Source organism: Danio rerio, chromosome 18 (genome assembly GCF_049306965.1).
Source record: "Danio rerio strain Tuebingen ecotype United States chromosome 18, GRCz12tu, whole genome shotgun sequence".
NCBI classification, from domain to species: Eukaryota; Metazoa; Chordata; class Actinopteri; order Cypriniformes; family Danionidae; genus Danio; species Danio rerio.
The window spans coordinates 51,794,611-51,811,648 of record NC_133193.1 but is presented as its reverse complement, the minus strand read 5'-3'; the positions used below and the strand labels follow the sequence as shown (position 1 = coordinate 51,811,648).

Genomic DNA, 17,038 nt, shown 5'->3' with positions numbered 1-17,038 from the left:
GTCAGTTGCTCTAACAAGGAGGCTAAAGACCATGGCCTCTAGTGTCTGTCGTTAGAGCACCTTTAAAGGTCAGCGGAGTGAGGTTTACCTGCACAGCACACTCTAGCTGGCCTCCGTTACACTCACCCCCCTAAACCTCACTCCCAGCCAGGTCACAGCACCAATGTAACCCCGCTGGTCCTACACCACCCAATCCGCTCCGAGCTGGGATCGAACTGGTGACCTTCCGCATGGGAGTCAGTTGCTCTAACAAGGAGGCTAAAGACCATGGCCTCTAGCGTCAGTCGCGGAGTAAGGTTTACCTGCACAACACACACTAGCTGGCCTCCGTTACACCCACTCCCATCCGGGTCACAGCACCAATGTAACCCCGCCGGCCCTACACCGCCCAACCCGCTCCGAGCTGGGATCGAATTGGCGACCTTTCGCATGAGAGTCAGTTGCTCTAACAAGAAGGCTAAAGACCATGGCCTCTAGCATCCGTCACTAGAGCACGTTTAGAGGTCAGCGGAGTGAGGTTTACCTGCACAGCACACACTAGCTGGCCTCCGTTACACTTAGGTCTGTTTAACTGATTATATTTTAATGACATTACAGCATCGATGCTGTCAAAGGAATTGTGTGAAATTGAAAAATAGTCACGTAAACCTTTCACCGGAAGGCTGAAAAACACTAGCTGCATTCCACTTTTGATCTTTATCAATATTTCCTGTCTGTTTTAGACTGAATGACGCCCCTGTAAGAGGCTTTGAGGAGGACGTGGGTAACAAGACCACTCTGCGTCTGTTTTATCCCGAATCCGCCTCCTATAATCCGGGTATCCACAATGACCCGGACACCCTGCTGGTCCTGGTTCCTTTCAAACAGCAGGATCTGCGCTGGCTCAAAGAGATCCTGTATGACGAGAAGAGGGTCAGTCTCCTTCTTTTTTCATTATATCTCCGTGCCAGGTTTCCCTCCGACTTCCCAGTAATCATGAGGCAATGTTTATTCAGGTTCAGAAGGGTTTCTGGAAGCCTCCTCCTCAGATTTGGCTTGGCCGGGCTAGTCAGATCCGTGTGCTGGACCCGTATTTCCTCCGAATAACAGCACGAAAGTTTCTCCAAATTCCCGTGCAGCCGCGCAAACAACAGGTGAGATCCATACACACACAGACACAGAGCCAGACTATAAAAACACGTTTAAAAATCAGTTGTGAGCCGATGTGTTTTCTGTAAAACCTGTATTTGCATGATGCAAAACACAGACACAGAGAGAGACTAGATTGTTAACCATATTCAAATCACTGGCAACATCATCTTCAGTAAGATCTCTGCTGCTGTCTAAAGGCTCGTTGACACCCATAGATATATACACTAGATATCGCATAGGGACCCTGAGCATGTGTCAATAGCGCCGCCACATTGGTACAGTGCTCCCAGGATAAATGTCATTCAACCGCACTAGTCAAGACAGTGTTATTACGTGAAGATGCGGGACTTTAGCGCTGTCTACGGGTGTAGAAACGAGCAAACAAAGAAATCAAAGCACAAAGGCAGAACATTTCATAGGTAATATACATTTTTTTCTGTTTTTGTATGTTCTGAACTTTTGTGCTAATCAGGTAACGTTATTGATGATAACAGTCACTTACTGCATTCACCATACGGCAAAGTAGCTCCAACTCGCACTAAACACTCGGCTTATGCTAGTTTTGTTGAATAAAATCAGCAAACAATGCAAAAGAAAAATGACAACGAGATGCTGCGCTGCCAGAAACTTGTATTATTGTCGGCTAACGCTAGTGAAAGAGTTGTTCGGGGGATTCATTCACAAACGAATCGCTCCCTCCGTCAGTATGAGAAGTGAAAGCAGGAGAGGAGCTGTGTTTCAGGACATGATTATATTAAATTTAACAGGGAGGGTGAATAGTACATTTCTGTACACACAAACACAAGCTTTTTGTCAGGAATGGCCGTGCGGTCACTGATCCATAATGTAGAAAAGTGATGTAAAATTATAATTTTCGTAATTAGAAAAAAAAATTGCATACTAACATCCAGGAAAACTCCCGATCATAGATATATGTGTTTATGTGTATATCTCTGGCTTTGGATGGCTACAGTCCTCCACTGTACCTTGGTCCCACATTCATTTCCAAGGAGCGCTACCCTGTAGCAAGATGGCGGCGCTTTTGGCGCATTCCGTCCAATAGACAATAGGCCAGGCGACATCAAGTGTATATATCTATGGTTAACACCAAGCAAATTCACGATAAATATAAATATATTAAGTGAAGTTTATTTATAAACTAATTTTGAGAGGATCACGTGCTTATGATTGTTCTCAGCTGCTCCCACATCAGCTCATGACTGATTCTCCAATCAGACGATTCCTATCTCACTATAAATAACCAGAGTTTTCTTATCTCAATATCTTCGTCTTGAAGAATCCCCTCCTACCTGCCCCTACTCCCCCTCCTTTCCAGATGGGTGATACAGATCCGGCTTAGTGATTAGCACTGTTTCCTCATAGCAAGAATATCTCTGGTTAAAGTCCCTACTAAACCAGATGACATTTCTGTGAGGAGTTTGCTCGTTCTCCCCGTGCCTGTTTCCCTGGATTCTCTGTTTTCCTCCCACAGTCCAAATACACGCAACTTAAGTGAATTGATCATACCAAAATTGACCAAAATTAGCAAGTACATCTCTCCTCAGCCATCCATATCTGTCCTTAGCCAGAAATAAGCCGGAGGGAGTTCATTAAGAACTACCTGAGCTCAAACTCCCCTCTCGCCCTGCAAGCGAGAGTAAGCCCAGGGCTCAAGGATTGCATAAGCTCAGGGCTCTCTCCTTTGACAACATGCCAAACAAGCTTTATTATCAATCATCAGCTAAGTGTGAACTCTTATATAAATGTACAGTTGAAGTCACAATTATTAACCCCCCTTTGATTTAGTAAAAATGTTTTCCAAATGATGTTGAACAGAGCAAGGAAATTTTCACAGTATGTCTGATAATATTTTTTCTTCTGGAGAAAGTCCTTTTCGTTTTATTTCGGCTACAGTAAAAGCTGTTTTAAATTTTTAACACCATTTTAAGGTCAATATTATTAGCCCCTTTAAGCTATATTTTTTTCAGATAGTCTACAGAACAAACCAAAGTTATACAATAACTTAACTAATTACTCTAACCTGCCTAGTTAATAATAACTCTTATTACGAATAATTAATACTTCAGCTTCAACTGTATGTGTATCCACACAGACAAACAATAACAATCTGTTTATTTTTAGATCATGCCTTTAATAGGGCCTTAATTGTGCTGCTAGCGCATCTGAACACACTATTAAGCTGGTGATGTTTAATCAATAGTCAAATAATCAATTTAGCAACCATAATCAGTTTAACTAGCACTGGATTCCTGTGCTACTTTTATTTTTGTACTTCAATCTGCCTGCATGACTTTCATAACTTTTTAAAGGAATTTTTTTTAAAGGAAATGCTAATGGTCTGATCTGATTTAATTCATCATGCTAAGCTAAGCTAAAATTGAACCCACCAGAACAAAAAATTGTCTGAATGGATTCAAAACATTTAAGGGGCAAAACAGCAGTCTGGATTTGCGCAACTCTTACAGTGTAACCGCAGAAGACTCCAGCTTTAATTAGGGAAATTATTAAAACTCTTTTTAGAATGTTTTAAATGAAATGCTAATGGTCTAATCTGATTCAATTAATTATGCTAAGCTAAGCTAAAAGTAAACCTGCCAGAACAAAAAAATTGGCTGAATGGATTCAAAACATTAAAGGGGCAAAACACCAACCTAGATTTGCACAACTCTTACAGCGTAACTGCAGAAGACTCCAGCTTTAATTAGGAAACTCATTTCAAAGGAAATGCTAATGGTCTAATCTGATTTAATTCATTATGCTAAGCTAAACTAACATTTAACCCACCAGAACAAGAAATTGGCTGAATGAATTCAAAACATTTTAGGAGCAAACACCAGGCCAGTTTTGCGCAACTCTTACAGTGTAACTGCAGAAGAATTGAGCTTTAATTAGGAAAATTATCAAAACTCTTTTTGCTAATGGTCTAATCTGATTCAATTCATTATGCTAAGCTAACCTCAGCCTAGATTTGCGCAACTCTCACTGCATAAGACTCCAGCTTTAATTAGAAAAATTATCAAAACTCTTTTTAGAATGTTTTAAACGAAATGCTAATGGTCTAATCTTATTCAATATAGTATGATAAGCTAAGCTAAGCTAAACTAAAAATGCCAGGACAAGAAATTGGCTGAATGGATTCAAAACATTTAAGGGGAAAACATCCGCCTAGATTTGCGCAACTCTTACAGTGTAACCGCAGAAGACTCCAACTTTAATTAAATTTAATTTGAAATAAAACTCTTTTTAGAATGTTTTAAACAAAATGCTAATGGTCTAATCTGATTCTATTCACTATGCTAAGCTAAGCTAGAATTCAACCTGCCCGATCAAGAAATTGACTGAATGGATTTAAAACATTTAAGCGGCAAAGCACCAGCATAGTCTTGCACAATCCTAAGCACAGTCTCAGCCTCACACTTTCGAAACATTACGCACACACACACACACACGCACAGTGATTTGCAAAACACTAAACATACTTGTATATGCTCGACACAGATAGTTATCGTAATCTCATTTCCTTGCAATTTCAAATCAAAGAACACACTTATGAGCCAATCGGTTAAACACAACCACGACCAAGATACAAATACACAAACAATGCACACACACATACACACACACAAACAGAGACTGAGAGATCAGAAGTTGTAATTACAGGATTACTGTTTATTGAAAAAAGAAAAAAATCATTATTTCATTGTACATTTATTATATATTTGTCATTTATTATTAATTATTCTTCATTATTCATCATTATACATTTCTTTAGTCACTTTGTTTACAATGTAGTGCATGCTTTCTGATTAAAACCTTAATGACAAAATTCATTCATTCATTTTCCTTCGGCTTGGTCTCTATTTTAGGCGTCGCCACAGTGGAATGAACTGCCACTATTCCAGCATGTTTTACACAAAGGACGCCTCTCCAGCTGCAACCCAGCACTGGGAAACACTCATACATACTCACACTCACACATACATTTACACACTCATACACTCCAATTTGGCTATAGCGCATGTGTTTGGACTGTGGGGGAAACCAGAGCACCCGGAGGAAACCCACGCCAACATGAGGAGAACATGCAAACTCCAAAATGAAATGCCAACTGGCCCAGCCGGTACTCGAACCAGCGACCTTTTTGCTGTGAGGCAACCGTGCTGCCTTAATTTACAAAATAAAACACTCAATTTATCTAAAAATACTTAATTTACTAACCAAAATACACTGATTCCTAACATTTGAGCTGTAATATTTGTCAATTTGTGGTGGATGTGTTTCTGGGAAGCGTCTGCATCTGTGGTATTTCCATCCACAGTGAGGGAAAAGGGTATGATTGTGATTATGATTAGAAGTGTGTGTTTATTTTGGGCTCATGATCTCTCATCCTGTTATATAGACAGGAAACTGAAGTTCAGACAGTTTACACTTCCTCCCCACCCAAACTCTCCTCTCTATATACGGCTGAAGTCAGATATATTCGCCCTCCTCGTTCGAATGTTTCCCAAATGATGTTTAACAGAGCAAAGAAATTTTCATAGTATTTCCTATAATGTTTTTTTCTCCTGTAGCAAGTCTTATTTGTTTATTTCGGCTAGAATAAAAGCAGTTTTTAATATTTTAAACACCATTTTGAGGTCAATATTATTAGCCCCCTTAAGCAATATTTGTTTTGGATTGTCTAGGCAAGGCAAACTTTATTTATAGAGCACAATTTAACACAACCGTAGTTGATCCAAAGTTCTTTACAATAAAATAAACTAGACAATAAAACTAAAAATAACTGGTATTAAAATACAATGAAATATATTTAAAAGTAAATCTAAAATATAAATAATAAAAAAATAACATGCATGCATCAGTCAAAGGCAAGAGAGTAAAATTATGTCTTTAAGTTAGATTTAAAAGCATCCAAAGAAGGAGAGATTCTGAGATTCTGTCCAGAGCCTTGGGGCCGCAACACTGAAAGCTCGATCACCCTTTGACTTGCAGCGAGACCGAGGGACAGACAAAAGAAACTGGTCATGGGGTCTTAAGAGTCTACAAGCTGTATATGGCCTAATAAGCTCGCTGACATAGGCCGGGGCAGAATTGTGCAAAGCTTTATAAGTGAAAAGAAGAATTTTAAAATCAACCCTGTATTTTATAGGTAGCCAGTGCAATGAGGCGAGGACAGGGGAGATATGATCTCTTTTCTTAGTTCCTGTTATTAATCTGGCAGCTGCATTTTGGACCATCTGTAGCCGAGAGAGTGTTGACTGAGGAAGGCCAATGTACAAAGAGTTGCAGTAGTCTAAACCATGGGTTACGATTTCTAAATCTTTTTTTTTTAGAAAGAAAGGGTTTAAATTTGCCACCAATCTAAGCTGGAAAAAGCTGCCCTTCACAACCGCATTTACATGTTTATCAAACTGCAAAAGTGGATCGAAGATAACTCCGAGATTTTTGGCGTGATTGTGCAGATTGTCATTTAGGGCTCCTAGCTGAGTTTTAATTGAATTGTTGGTAGCAGCAGGACCTAAAATTAACACTTCTGTTTTATTCTCATTTAGTTGCAGAGAGTTATTTGTCATCCATAGGGTTGTAACAATATACCAGTATGACGGTCTACCACGATTTGAACGTGCACGATTATCATACCATGAACAACTGCATATCAATGGTTTTAACCCTTAAAGACCGAGACGGCTGCCTGCGGCTAAAAATAAGTATTGCTCTTAAATGTTTAATAACTTTTGATCCGCTGATCCGATTCATACAATTCAAAGATTGGCATAAAGAAGAGAATCTCAGCTTTCCAGTGCTGTATCACATAACATTCGCGGACTCAGAGGCTCCGGAATCAGTGCGATTACGTCATCAAAATTTGACAAAGCTGATTTGACAAAGAAACGCTCGTCACTGTGTCTCCGGACAAACCAGACATGATACATTGATGCATTGTCCCTCCTCCATGCCCAGATTGGTTCAAACTCGCTATATCACAACCAATAAGCATAGGTTTCACTTTTGTTTGTGGACCAACACTGAGCTTTTTGAAACACACGGAATGAGAGATAGGCATACATTTATGCGTGGCTAAATAAAATGCAAAAACAAAAAAGTTTTGCATGAAATAATTCTCATACTAAGTACTTTTGCATGCACAGCAGCACAGAAACATGACAAAACAGTGACACAGCAAAGACGAACTGCTGCTCTTGCTGTTTTCAAAAGACGCAAATGAAGGTGCAGCTGTTTGTCTGCATTGCAGACAACCATATCCAAATCCACAGACAACCATATCCATGCTGGCACATAAAACCTAAGGATGTTCCATATTGAATCTAGTTTCGTTATGTAACTATTTATAGTATAGTAAATATTTATATCTATTTTTTTACTGAGGACTTGCACCATGTTTATTTGGACTTTGACACATTATTTCTTATTTTCTTATTTTTTTATTTGTTCATTGTACAAGTGGACACATTCTCTCACCTCAGCGGTCAAGATTAAGTCCTGAAAATCTCAACATGCTTACATTTCTTCATCACAACCTAGACTGAAAAAAACAACGCTTTAAATACATGTTTACAGCCATAAACTTGGTATTGCACTTTTGGTCTCCCATTTATCCTGCTTATAAGGAAGGACAGTTTAAGTTTATTTTTGTCTAATCTTAAAAGACCTTGCTTGTTTATTCCTTCTTATTTAATTTATTAAAATGGGAAATTTTTCAGTTTATTTTTATAAAAGACTTCTATAGTTCTATTAAAATGGTTCTTTCAAAAGTTTGTTGAAATAAAACCTTTGTTCAGTCAGAAAACGTGTTCTTATTCTTTTCAGGGTCTTTGCTATGAGAATTACTATTTAATACCGTATACCGCGAAACCGTCAAACCGTGGTATTGTTTTAGACGATTATCATACCGTAAAAAATTCATACCGTTACAACCCTAGTCATCCTGGTCTTAATGTCGGTAAGGCATAGGAAAAGATTTTCTAATGATAAATCTTTTCCCAGTTTGATTCCTAGTCTACTGAACAAACCACTGTTATACAATGACTTGCTTAATTAACCTTACTTTAACCTAATTTACCTACACTGTAAAAACAAATCATAAAGAAAAGGTCAAATGACTGGCGGCTACGGCTGCCAAACAACAACCATAACATTAAGTAATAATTAGAACTATATATAAGTATAATAATAATTATAATAAGTGATACTTAATATTATTACTTAATTTTAAAATTATTACGTAATTTTAAATGTACTTAAAGGGCCATGACACCCCCCACTTTCGGTTAAAGTCTACTTCAGAATTTTTTCAAAAGATGCATGATTAATGGGCGTGGAGCTCTGCAAGCATAGGGCTGGAGTGGCCAGAAGACTTTTGGACCCTTAACAAGTAAGAGGCACATATAAAAACTGTTGTAATTCCTACAGCGTTCACATGATTTGGATGTAAATACCCTCAAATTAAAGCTGACAGTCTGCAGTTAAAGCACACCTTGTTCATTTTTAAATCCATTGTGTTGGTGTATAGAGCCGAAAATAATAGGATTATGTCGATGTCCAAATATTTATCAACCTAACTGTATGCTGGAATAGTTGGCAGTTCATTCCGCTGTGGCGATCCCTGATGAATCAGAGACTAAGCCGTGGAAAAATGAATGAATGCTGTCGAAGGACATACTAGCTCTTAACCTTCTTACTTATGAGCGCATGTGGTCGACACCGAGGAACAAATGTCAGTCTTTGTGTCGCCTTTAGAAGGAAGTGCTAGCAGAGACATTGCTTCTAAAATTAAACGGAGAGCAAGAAAACGGAACATAGCTAGAGGAAACCATGAGACTAGTCTGTTTGTAGTTCACTTTTGAAACATGCATGGTTGATTCAGTGGTCATATATAGTATTTTCTTGCCTGTAAACAAGTATATATATATATATATATACAGTTGAACTAGGCAAGTTAGGGTAATGTTCAAGTCATTGTATAACAGTGGTTTGTTCTGTAGACAGTCTGAAACAAATATTGCTTAGGGAAGCTACTAATACTGACCTTAAAATGGCTTTAAAAAAAGCTGTTTTTATTCCAGCTGAAATAAAACAAATAAGAAGAAAACATATTACAGAAAATACTGTGAAAACGTCCCTAATCTGTTAAATATTACCTGAGAAATAATAATATTGAGAAATTAATAAACATTGCTCTAATAGTTTTTCCCTCCACTGTATATACAATAATGAAAAATACATTTTATTATATTATTGTTATTACATTATATATATTTATTATATATGCATATATTATACTTTTTTTGGCCTGGTAAACAAAAAGTATGGAAATTAATGACATCTACTGTATAAGTAAATGTAACTGAGTGAAGTGCTTAGTATATGTAAAACCTTTTCTAGTTATAAGTAATTGTCAAATATTAAAATGGCTATAATTTTTCTTATTGTTTGTTTGTTTCTTATTGTATTGTTTATTGTTGTCTGTAAAATAACAAATTACTTTAAAAATGCACAAAGAGCTTCAAATAAGACCCGTTTATTACTTTAATTAATATTAATTACAAATTAACACTTTTAATACTACTACTACTACTAATAATATTAATTATTATTATTATTATTATTTATTTTATTATTATTATTATTATTACTACTACTACTACTAATTATTTTATTATTGTTATTATTATTATTACTATTGATTTTATTATTGTTGTTATTAATACTATTATTATTACTATTTATTTATTTATTTATTATTGTTGTTATTATTACTAATTATTTGATTATTGTTGTTATTATTATTACCAATTGGTTGATTATTGTTGTTATTATTATTATTGTTACTAATTAGTTGATTATTATTGTTATTATTATTATTATTATTATTACTACTACTACTACTACTACTACTACTGATTAGTTAATTATTATTGTTAAACTTGCTGGATAAATTGGCGGTTCATTCCGCTGTGGCGACCCCGGATTAATAAAGGGACTAAGCCGACAAGAAAATGAATGAATGAATATGTCGAAGCGCAAGTATGACCCCGAATAAGACTTAAAGCCTCAGTGTTATATGTAGTGAGGTGCTCTCAAAAGAAAGCATGAAACCTTCTAAATTAAAACAACATTTAGAAACCATAAAACATGTTTTATTAAGTTTATTATTAACAGTTTTGTCATTTTTACTTTGTAAAATTTCTGTAATTTGATCCAGCAATGACAGCAATAAAATATTGTTGATTTGTAAGTCTTGGTGAATGTCTTATGATGTATCTGTTACTAGTTTACGTTAACAAATAAATACAAATTAATTATAAATCTTAAAATTGTATTATAGTTCCTAAAAGATTTGGGGCACGGCTTGATGACCATGTAAAAATGCGGGTCCCATGGCCAAACCAGTTGAGAACCCCAGATGTAAACAATTGTAAGCTCTTCTGTTGTTGTCTGTCCATCAGAAAGCTGTTCATCCCACCACTGGTCTTCTGGCAGTGTTTGTGGCTCTGAATTACTGCGATGTTGTGCACGTGGCAGGATTCGGGTATCCAGCATCCAGAAACCAGAATCAGCCCATCCACTATTATGGACAACAAACCATGAAGTCTATGAAGGTTGGTTTTCACCAGTGTCTGATCTGTGTTTATGTGTCATGGGTTTAAATTAAGGACGGGCATAAAATAATGCACATGCGACTGCTCCTGTGTGCAGCACTAGTTTCTTATAAATCTCCTCTAAAGCCTTCTGTTGTGTTTTGATGTGATTTTGGACTGTTGTAGCTCTGAAATAACTCAAATCATTCAGCATAGTGATATGGAGCTGTAATGCGCTCAAAACCTGCCGGAACTACTTTATTAGGGTGCAGTTGTTTTCAGGTAAGTACACAGCTAATGTTCATTAGCCAATCCACTGTTCAGATGTTGTATTTGAGACATTGGTCAGGTTTTTGCCCTCAAACTGTTCCAGTGTGTAGCACTAGTTTCTTCCACATCTCCTCCAAAGCCTTCTGTTGTGTTATAATGTAATTTTGGACTGTTGTTGCTGTTAAGTAGCTCAATTAATCACTCAGTGGAGTGATATGGAGCTTTAATGCGCTTAAAACTTGCCGGAACTACTTTATAAGTGTGCAGTTGTTTTCAGATAAACACTCAGCTAATGTTCATTAGCCAATCAGAATCAAGCATTCACTAGCCATGCAGTTTAAGTGTTTATATCTCATCATTGACTATGAGCCATTGAGTTATTAGACAGTAATGCACACCTGAGGTGGTGATGCGGTCAAATAAAGTGGTGTTACACCTCAGGTGTGCATTATTTTCTAATAATTCAAGAGACAGGTGTGAATTATTCTACTTATACTAGTGCTCTTACACCTAAATCCACTGTTCAGATGTTGTATTTGAGACATTGGTCAGGTTTTTGCCCTCAAACTGCTCGTGTGTGTAGCACTAGTTTCTTCCACATCTCCTCTAAAGCCTTCTGTTGTTTTTTAATGTGATTTTGGACTGTAGCAGCTCTGAAATAACAATCATTCAATCATTCAGCATAGTAATATGGAGCTGTAATGCACTCAAAACCTGCCGGAACTACTTTAGCTGTGCATTTATAGTCAGATAAATACTATATGACTATATGTATGACTAAATGACTATAAATGCACACCCTAGAATGTTCATCAGCCAATCAGAATCAAGCATTCAAAGTGTTTACATCTGCTGCGTTTAAATCTCCTGCGCTTTCTTTTGTGATTTCAGAATTCCTACCACGATCTGAATCAAGAAGCTCAAATTCTCCACAGGCTTGAAGAGCAGGGAGTGATTTTATATCTGCATCCTCATTCCTGACACACGTCCACACGTTCAGCTTATGAAGACACATGAAGCGTGTAAATCCAGCACTACAGACAGCATCGCCATCTACAGGCAGAACACCCCGCTGCAGAGCTGCTGACTGACTGATCCTGTTCTTCTGTGCTTTACACAAATACGCCAGACCCAGTGGCGGTTCTCAGGGGGTCCAGGGGGGGTCCAGTGTATCCTCATCTACAAGCTTGGGCTCCTTAATTTGGATCGTGGATTAATGGAGCCAGGGAGGTTCATTCCTGCAAGATAAACTCGCTACTGATTGTTCAGAAACACAAGCCCAATGTTATTAGATTTATTATAATCAGGTTGAACTATTATTAATTATGCATTATTATTAATTGTACCAAAAAATACAATATATATATATATATATATATATATATATATATATATATATATATATATATATATATATATATATATATATATATATATATATATATATATATACATACATACACTTGAGGTTGCAATTTTTTTCAGATATTTCCCAAATGATGTTAAACAGATTCAGGAAATGTTCACAGTATTTTCTATAATATTTTTTTCTTCTAGAGAAAGTCTTATTTGTTTTATTTCGGCTAGAATAAAAGCAGTTTTTAATTTTTTTAAACCTATTTTAGGGTCAATATTATTAGCCCCCTTAAGCAATATTAATTTTGGATTGTCTCCAGAACAAACCACTGTTATGCAGGGACTTGCCTAATTACCCTAACTTTACACTAATTACCCTAGTGAAGCCTTTAAATGTCACTTTAAGCTGAAAACTAGTATTTATGTACCTATTGTGGCAATGATTAAAAATATATAGTTATTATAAATTAATTATTAAAGCTATTATAAATTTAAAAATATAATATTCTCTCTGTTTAACAGCACTTTGGTAAATATGTAAAAATAATTCAACTTTTACAGGAGGACGAATCATTTTTGTTCTCCATTTTTTAATTTAATTTGATTTGATTTCATTAATCCAGAGGGAAATTGATTTGTCCAAGCGGCACACACACATCACATTAAATACAGATTTAAACATGCCATTAAGTGATTCAGTTTCAGGAGAAAGTGATGTCTGATGCCGCAGAACTGTGAAGAGTGTCAGTAAATGCACTGGACAACAACAACAACAACAAAACAGCAACAAGAGATACAAATAAATTAAGTATCTTGTCACATTTTGTAAAAAATTATGCCCTAAATCTACATGTTTTTTTTGATAATTACATACAAATAATCACAGTATGTACATGTTAAATATGAGGCAACCAGGATTATGGAAACTTTGCAGAGTAAGCAGCTATTAAAAAAAACAGATTTTATAATATTTAATAATAATAATAATAATTCATTAATTAATTTTCCTTTGTCTTAGTCCATTATTTCTCAGGAGTCACCACAGCGGAATGAACCGCCAACTTATCCAGCATATGTTTCACACAGCGGATGCCCTCCCAGGTGCAACCCTGTTCCGGGAAACATCAATACACTTTCACATTCACACACACACACACACACACTTATACACCAATTTAGTTCATTAATTCCCCTATAGCGCATGTGTTTGCACTGTGGGGGAAACCGGAGCACCCGGAGGAAACCCACGCCAACACGGGGAGAACATGCAAACTCCACACAGAAATGCTAACTGATCCAGCTGAGGCTTGAACCAGCAACCTTCCATCTTCTAGCTTGATAAATTTTGCCTTATTGTTAAAGTAATTTTAGGATGTTTACACCTTTAATTAGAATAATTAATTATGTCGAATATTACATCAAATAGTTCTGAATGTAGGATGAGATCAGTGTTAAACCGTGGCCCCTAAAAGCACGAGTTCCCCCCGTCTGATCCTCCAGTTACTGTGGTCCAGAACCGCCACTGGTCAAACCGCAGGTATTTATGATCTGAATGATTCGTTTTCATTTATTAATGTGTTTGTTTGTTTCCGTTTGGGAACTTGTTTTTTAAATACCACCGCAGGATTTCGTGAACTTCTGAAGTATTTAATAAAATGAAAAGGTATGCATCTTGCTGTTTGCTGCTTTACATGCTCTGGAGTTTGATTATTTTGCAGATTTGTGGTTGGATTTCCTTCATCAGATGCTTCTCCTTGGTAATATAGTGATTTTGCATTTGTTCTAATATATACAGTAAGAAAACAAAGTCAAACACATAACTATATTTGAACTAGATCAGATTCAGAGCGCAAACTTTTTAATAAATAGGGCCAAAAACCAAACTTGATTGAGGGCTGTGGGCTGAATATATACCAGACCATATTACAATAAATTTGCCAAGGGGAATTTCCTAATTTATTTGGTAATATTTAAACAGATAAACAAAAAAAGTTGCTTTAAATCAAATTAACTTAGCCATTTAAGTCATTTACTTCTGTAAAAACAAACAGATTACACTAGTCGAGCTGCTCCTGCCTTCTCCTTTGCTCATTTGCTCACAGGTGACTTGTGCATTGTCCTCTATCTGTCAAGTGACAGTATTTTACATTCTTTACAAGTCGGATTTATTTACAGTATTTAATTCAATCGTTATTTCAGTTGGCTTTTTTGTAGCTCAGCAATAAAACAGAAGGTTACGTTAAAATCTAAACGACAATCTCCGTCAAAGGCATTTATTCTATCCCTCCCCATCAGTCTCCTTCTCTTTTCAGATAGAACGGTGGGCCAAATCACAGGTTACTATGGGCAAACTTTGGCCCGCGAGTCCTACTTTGGGCACCTCGGATCTAGATATTACAAGAAAATGGCTTTTTAAATAAATAGAAAAATTAAAAGTAATAAAAATAATAATGATAATAATAAACCATATATTTTAAAATATATATATGCATGCTCATAATAAATAAATGTATAAATAAATAAATAAATTTAATAAAAATAAAATAATATATATATATATATATATATATATATATATATATATATATATATATATATATATATATATATATAAATATATAATACATTTTAAATAAACAAATAAATATGTATTTATATATACATAATTTTAAATAAATAATTTAAACAATATTTAAATTCTATGCATTTAAATAATATAAATTTAAATAAATGTTAAAATAATTAAATGCATTTAAATAATGAATAAATATATAAAATAAATAAATATAACAAATATTAACATGCATGATGTACAGGGGTACAAATACATCAGTATAATATAAATATTAAGATTTTATTTTCAGTTTTAAACTGGGCCTTTAGATAATGTTTTTGGTAAATCTTTGAGAAAAAAAGTGATCAGTAAGCAAAAAATACCTTTGTGGATAAAATGCTTGACTTATAAAGGAACAATATTAATGTAAAAAAAATAATAATAATAAATGCCTGAGTTGTTTATACCTCATATTTAATATCTACAAACTCACAGATAATCATATAAGCACTATTATCAAAAGACTCAAGCTAGACCCGTGAAACTCTCTATATTAGATTTACAGAATCCATACAGTACTTTTGAAATTAAGTTCAACACTTAAAGACTGACTATACAATAGTAGATGTCAGCTAGAAAAGTTACTGTCAGTTTCTTCAACGTGAACTGAATATATATTTCACTGTAAGTTGCTCTAGATTGGATTTTCCAGTGTGAATGTGTGCTGCAGTTCCTCACTCGGCCTGAAGAGGGAGACAGATCCTCGCGCTTCAGTTTACCTGAGCATCAGATTTGTTTTCATGTTTCACTCATATGATGTTGAGTCAGCTTTTCATCTGCGTGAGTCTGCAGGATTCACTCTTAACCCTCTGGGGTCTGAGGGTGTTTTGGGGCTCTGGAGAAGTTTTGACATGCACTGACATTTGTGTTGTTTTCAGTATCTTAAAAACATATTAATGGCTAATGTGTGATAACACTGTAAACAGCACAAGTTGGGCTACAATGATACCCAAGCAGCATGTTTGTATGTGTTTGTGTTTTTGAGAAAGAAACGTTTATGCGTGGTTAGTGAAAAACTAAAATTTTGAAATCACTGAAACAAGGCCGTGAAACACACAGAGAACATTTGTGCACAAGACTTTTGAGAACTGGATCTGGTAGTCTAGTGTTTTTGCTTCAAAATGATGTAAGAATCATCTTGTTCACCTGCTCTTTTTCAACATGCATAGCTGCGTTTAAAAGTAGACACTTCAAGCTTTATGAAGATATGTGTCTCGTGTCTGGGTGTATTGTTTTCGCGGAGTTTCAGCGCATTTTACTGACGCGTTTCTAAAAACAGTTCACGGAGAGAGAAAAGACAGCATGCCTACACTGTTTATTATCCTTGTTTTTCAAAAGCACACACATTTGTTTTTGTTGTGAGTGTACACGTTTAAAAGTAGACACCTAACAGATTCGATTGATGTATTGATCTTATCTGTACGATCAAAACTGAAAGTATAATTTAGGTTCATTTCAGCTCAATGAGGTAAAAACTTGTCAGAACGCGTAAACGCTTATAGTTGCAAACTCCAGTAGTTCACAAGTTTCTGTTTGAAACATCAAACACTGCTAAGTATCGTGACTTACAAACAAAACAAAACAAACCGTCACGCTAAAGCGTGAATGAATGTGTGTGCGTATATGTGTGTATGGGTATGTGTGTGCGTTTGTTCGTGTGTAAGTGTGTGCAGGGCCGGAGTGGCCTCAGACCGGCCCACCTCAGTTCACGACTGACTATATTAAAATAAGGTCTTTTCTGATTCAGTTTCTAATGACACTATCACGTCTTTTTTTTGAGAAAACAGCTGCTTCAGAACTTCAAATATTCAACAACCTTAACAGTATTATATGTCTTAACAATAAAAATGAAAATAATAAATTACTCAGGCGAAGATCAAACCCGGGTCGGTGGCGTCATAACCTATCGTGCTACACTAGACTACAACAGCTGTACAGTAAAATGTGACTCATCTGACTTATATCATCATTAAAGTAATGTTATATCATCATCAGTCTTATATCATCAGTAAAATAATGAATAAAAAGGCTGTGGTCAAGTAAATAA

General features: G+C 35.8%; 1 protein-coding gene across 2 annotated transcripts in view; it reads left to right on the top strand.

Annotated features, from left to right (window-relative positions):
• st3gal4 (ST3 beta-galactoside alpha-2,3-sialyltransferase 4) overlaps positions 1 to 14,047 on the top strand; it is a 50,126-nt gene extending 36,079 nt beyond the window's left edge. Inside the window, 5 exon segments of one of the 2 annotated variants that reach the window (NM_001083029.1) lie at positions 723 to 912; positions 996 to 1,133; positions 10,620 to 10,772; positions 11,913 to 12,365; positions 12,462 to 14,047. In NM_001083029.1, the coding sequence (NP_001076498.1) occupies positions 723 to 912; positions 996 to 1,133; positions 10,620 to 10,772; positions 11,913 to 12,002 (571 nt within the window). In that variant the 3' untranslated portion in view covers positions 12,003 to 12,365; positions 12,462 to 14,047. 2 annotated transcript variants of the gene reach the window in all.
• Positions 14,048 to 17,038: the final 2,991 nt, after the last annotated feature.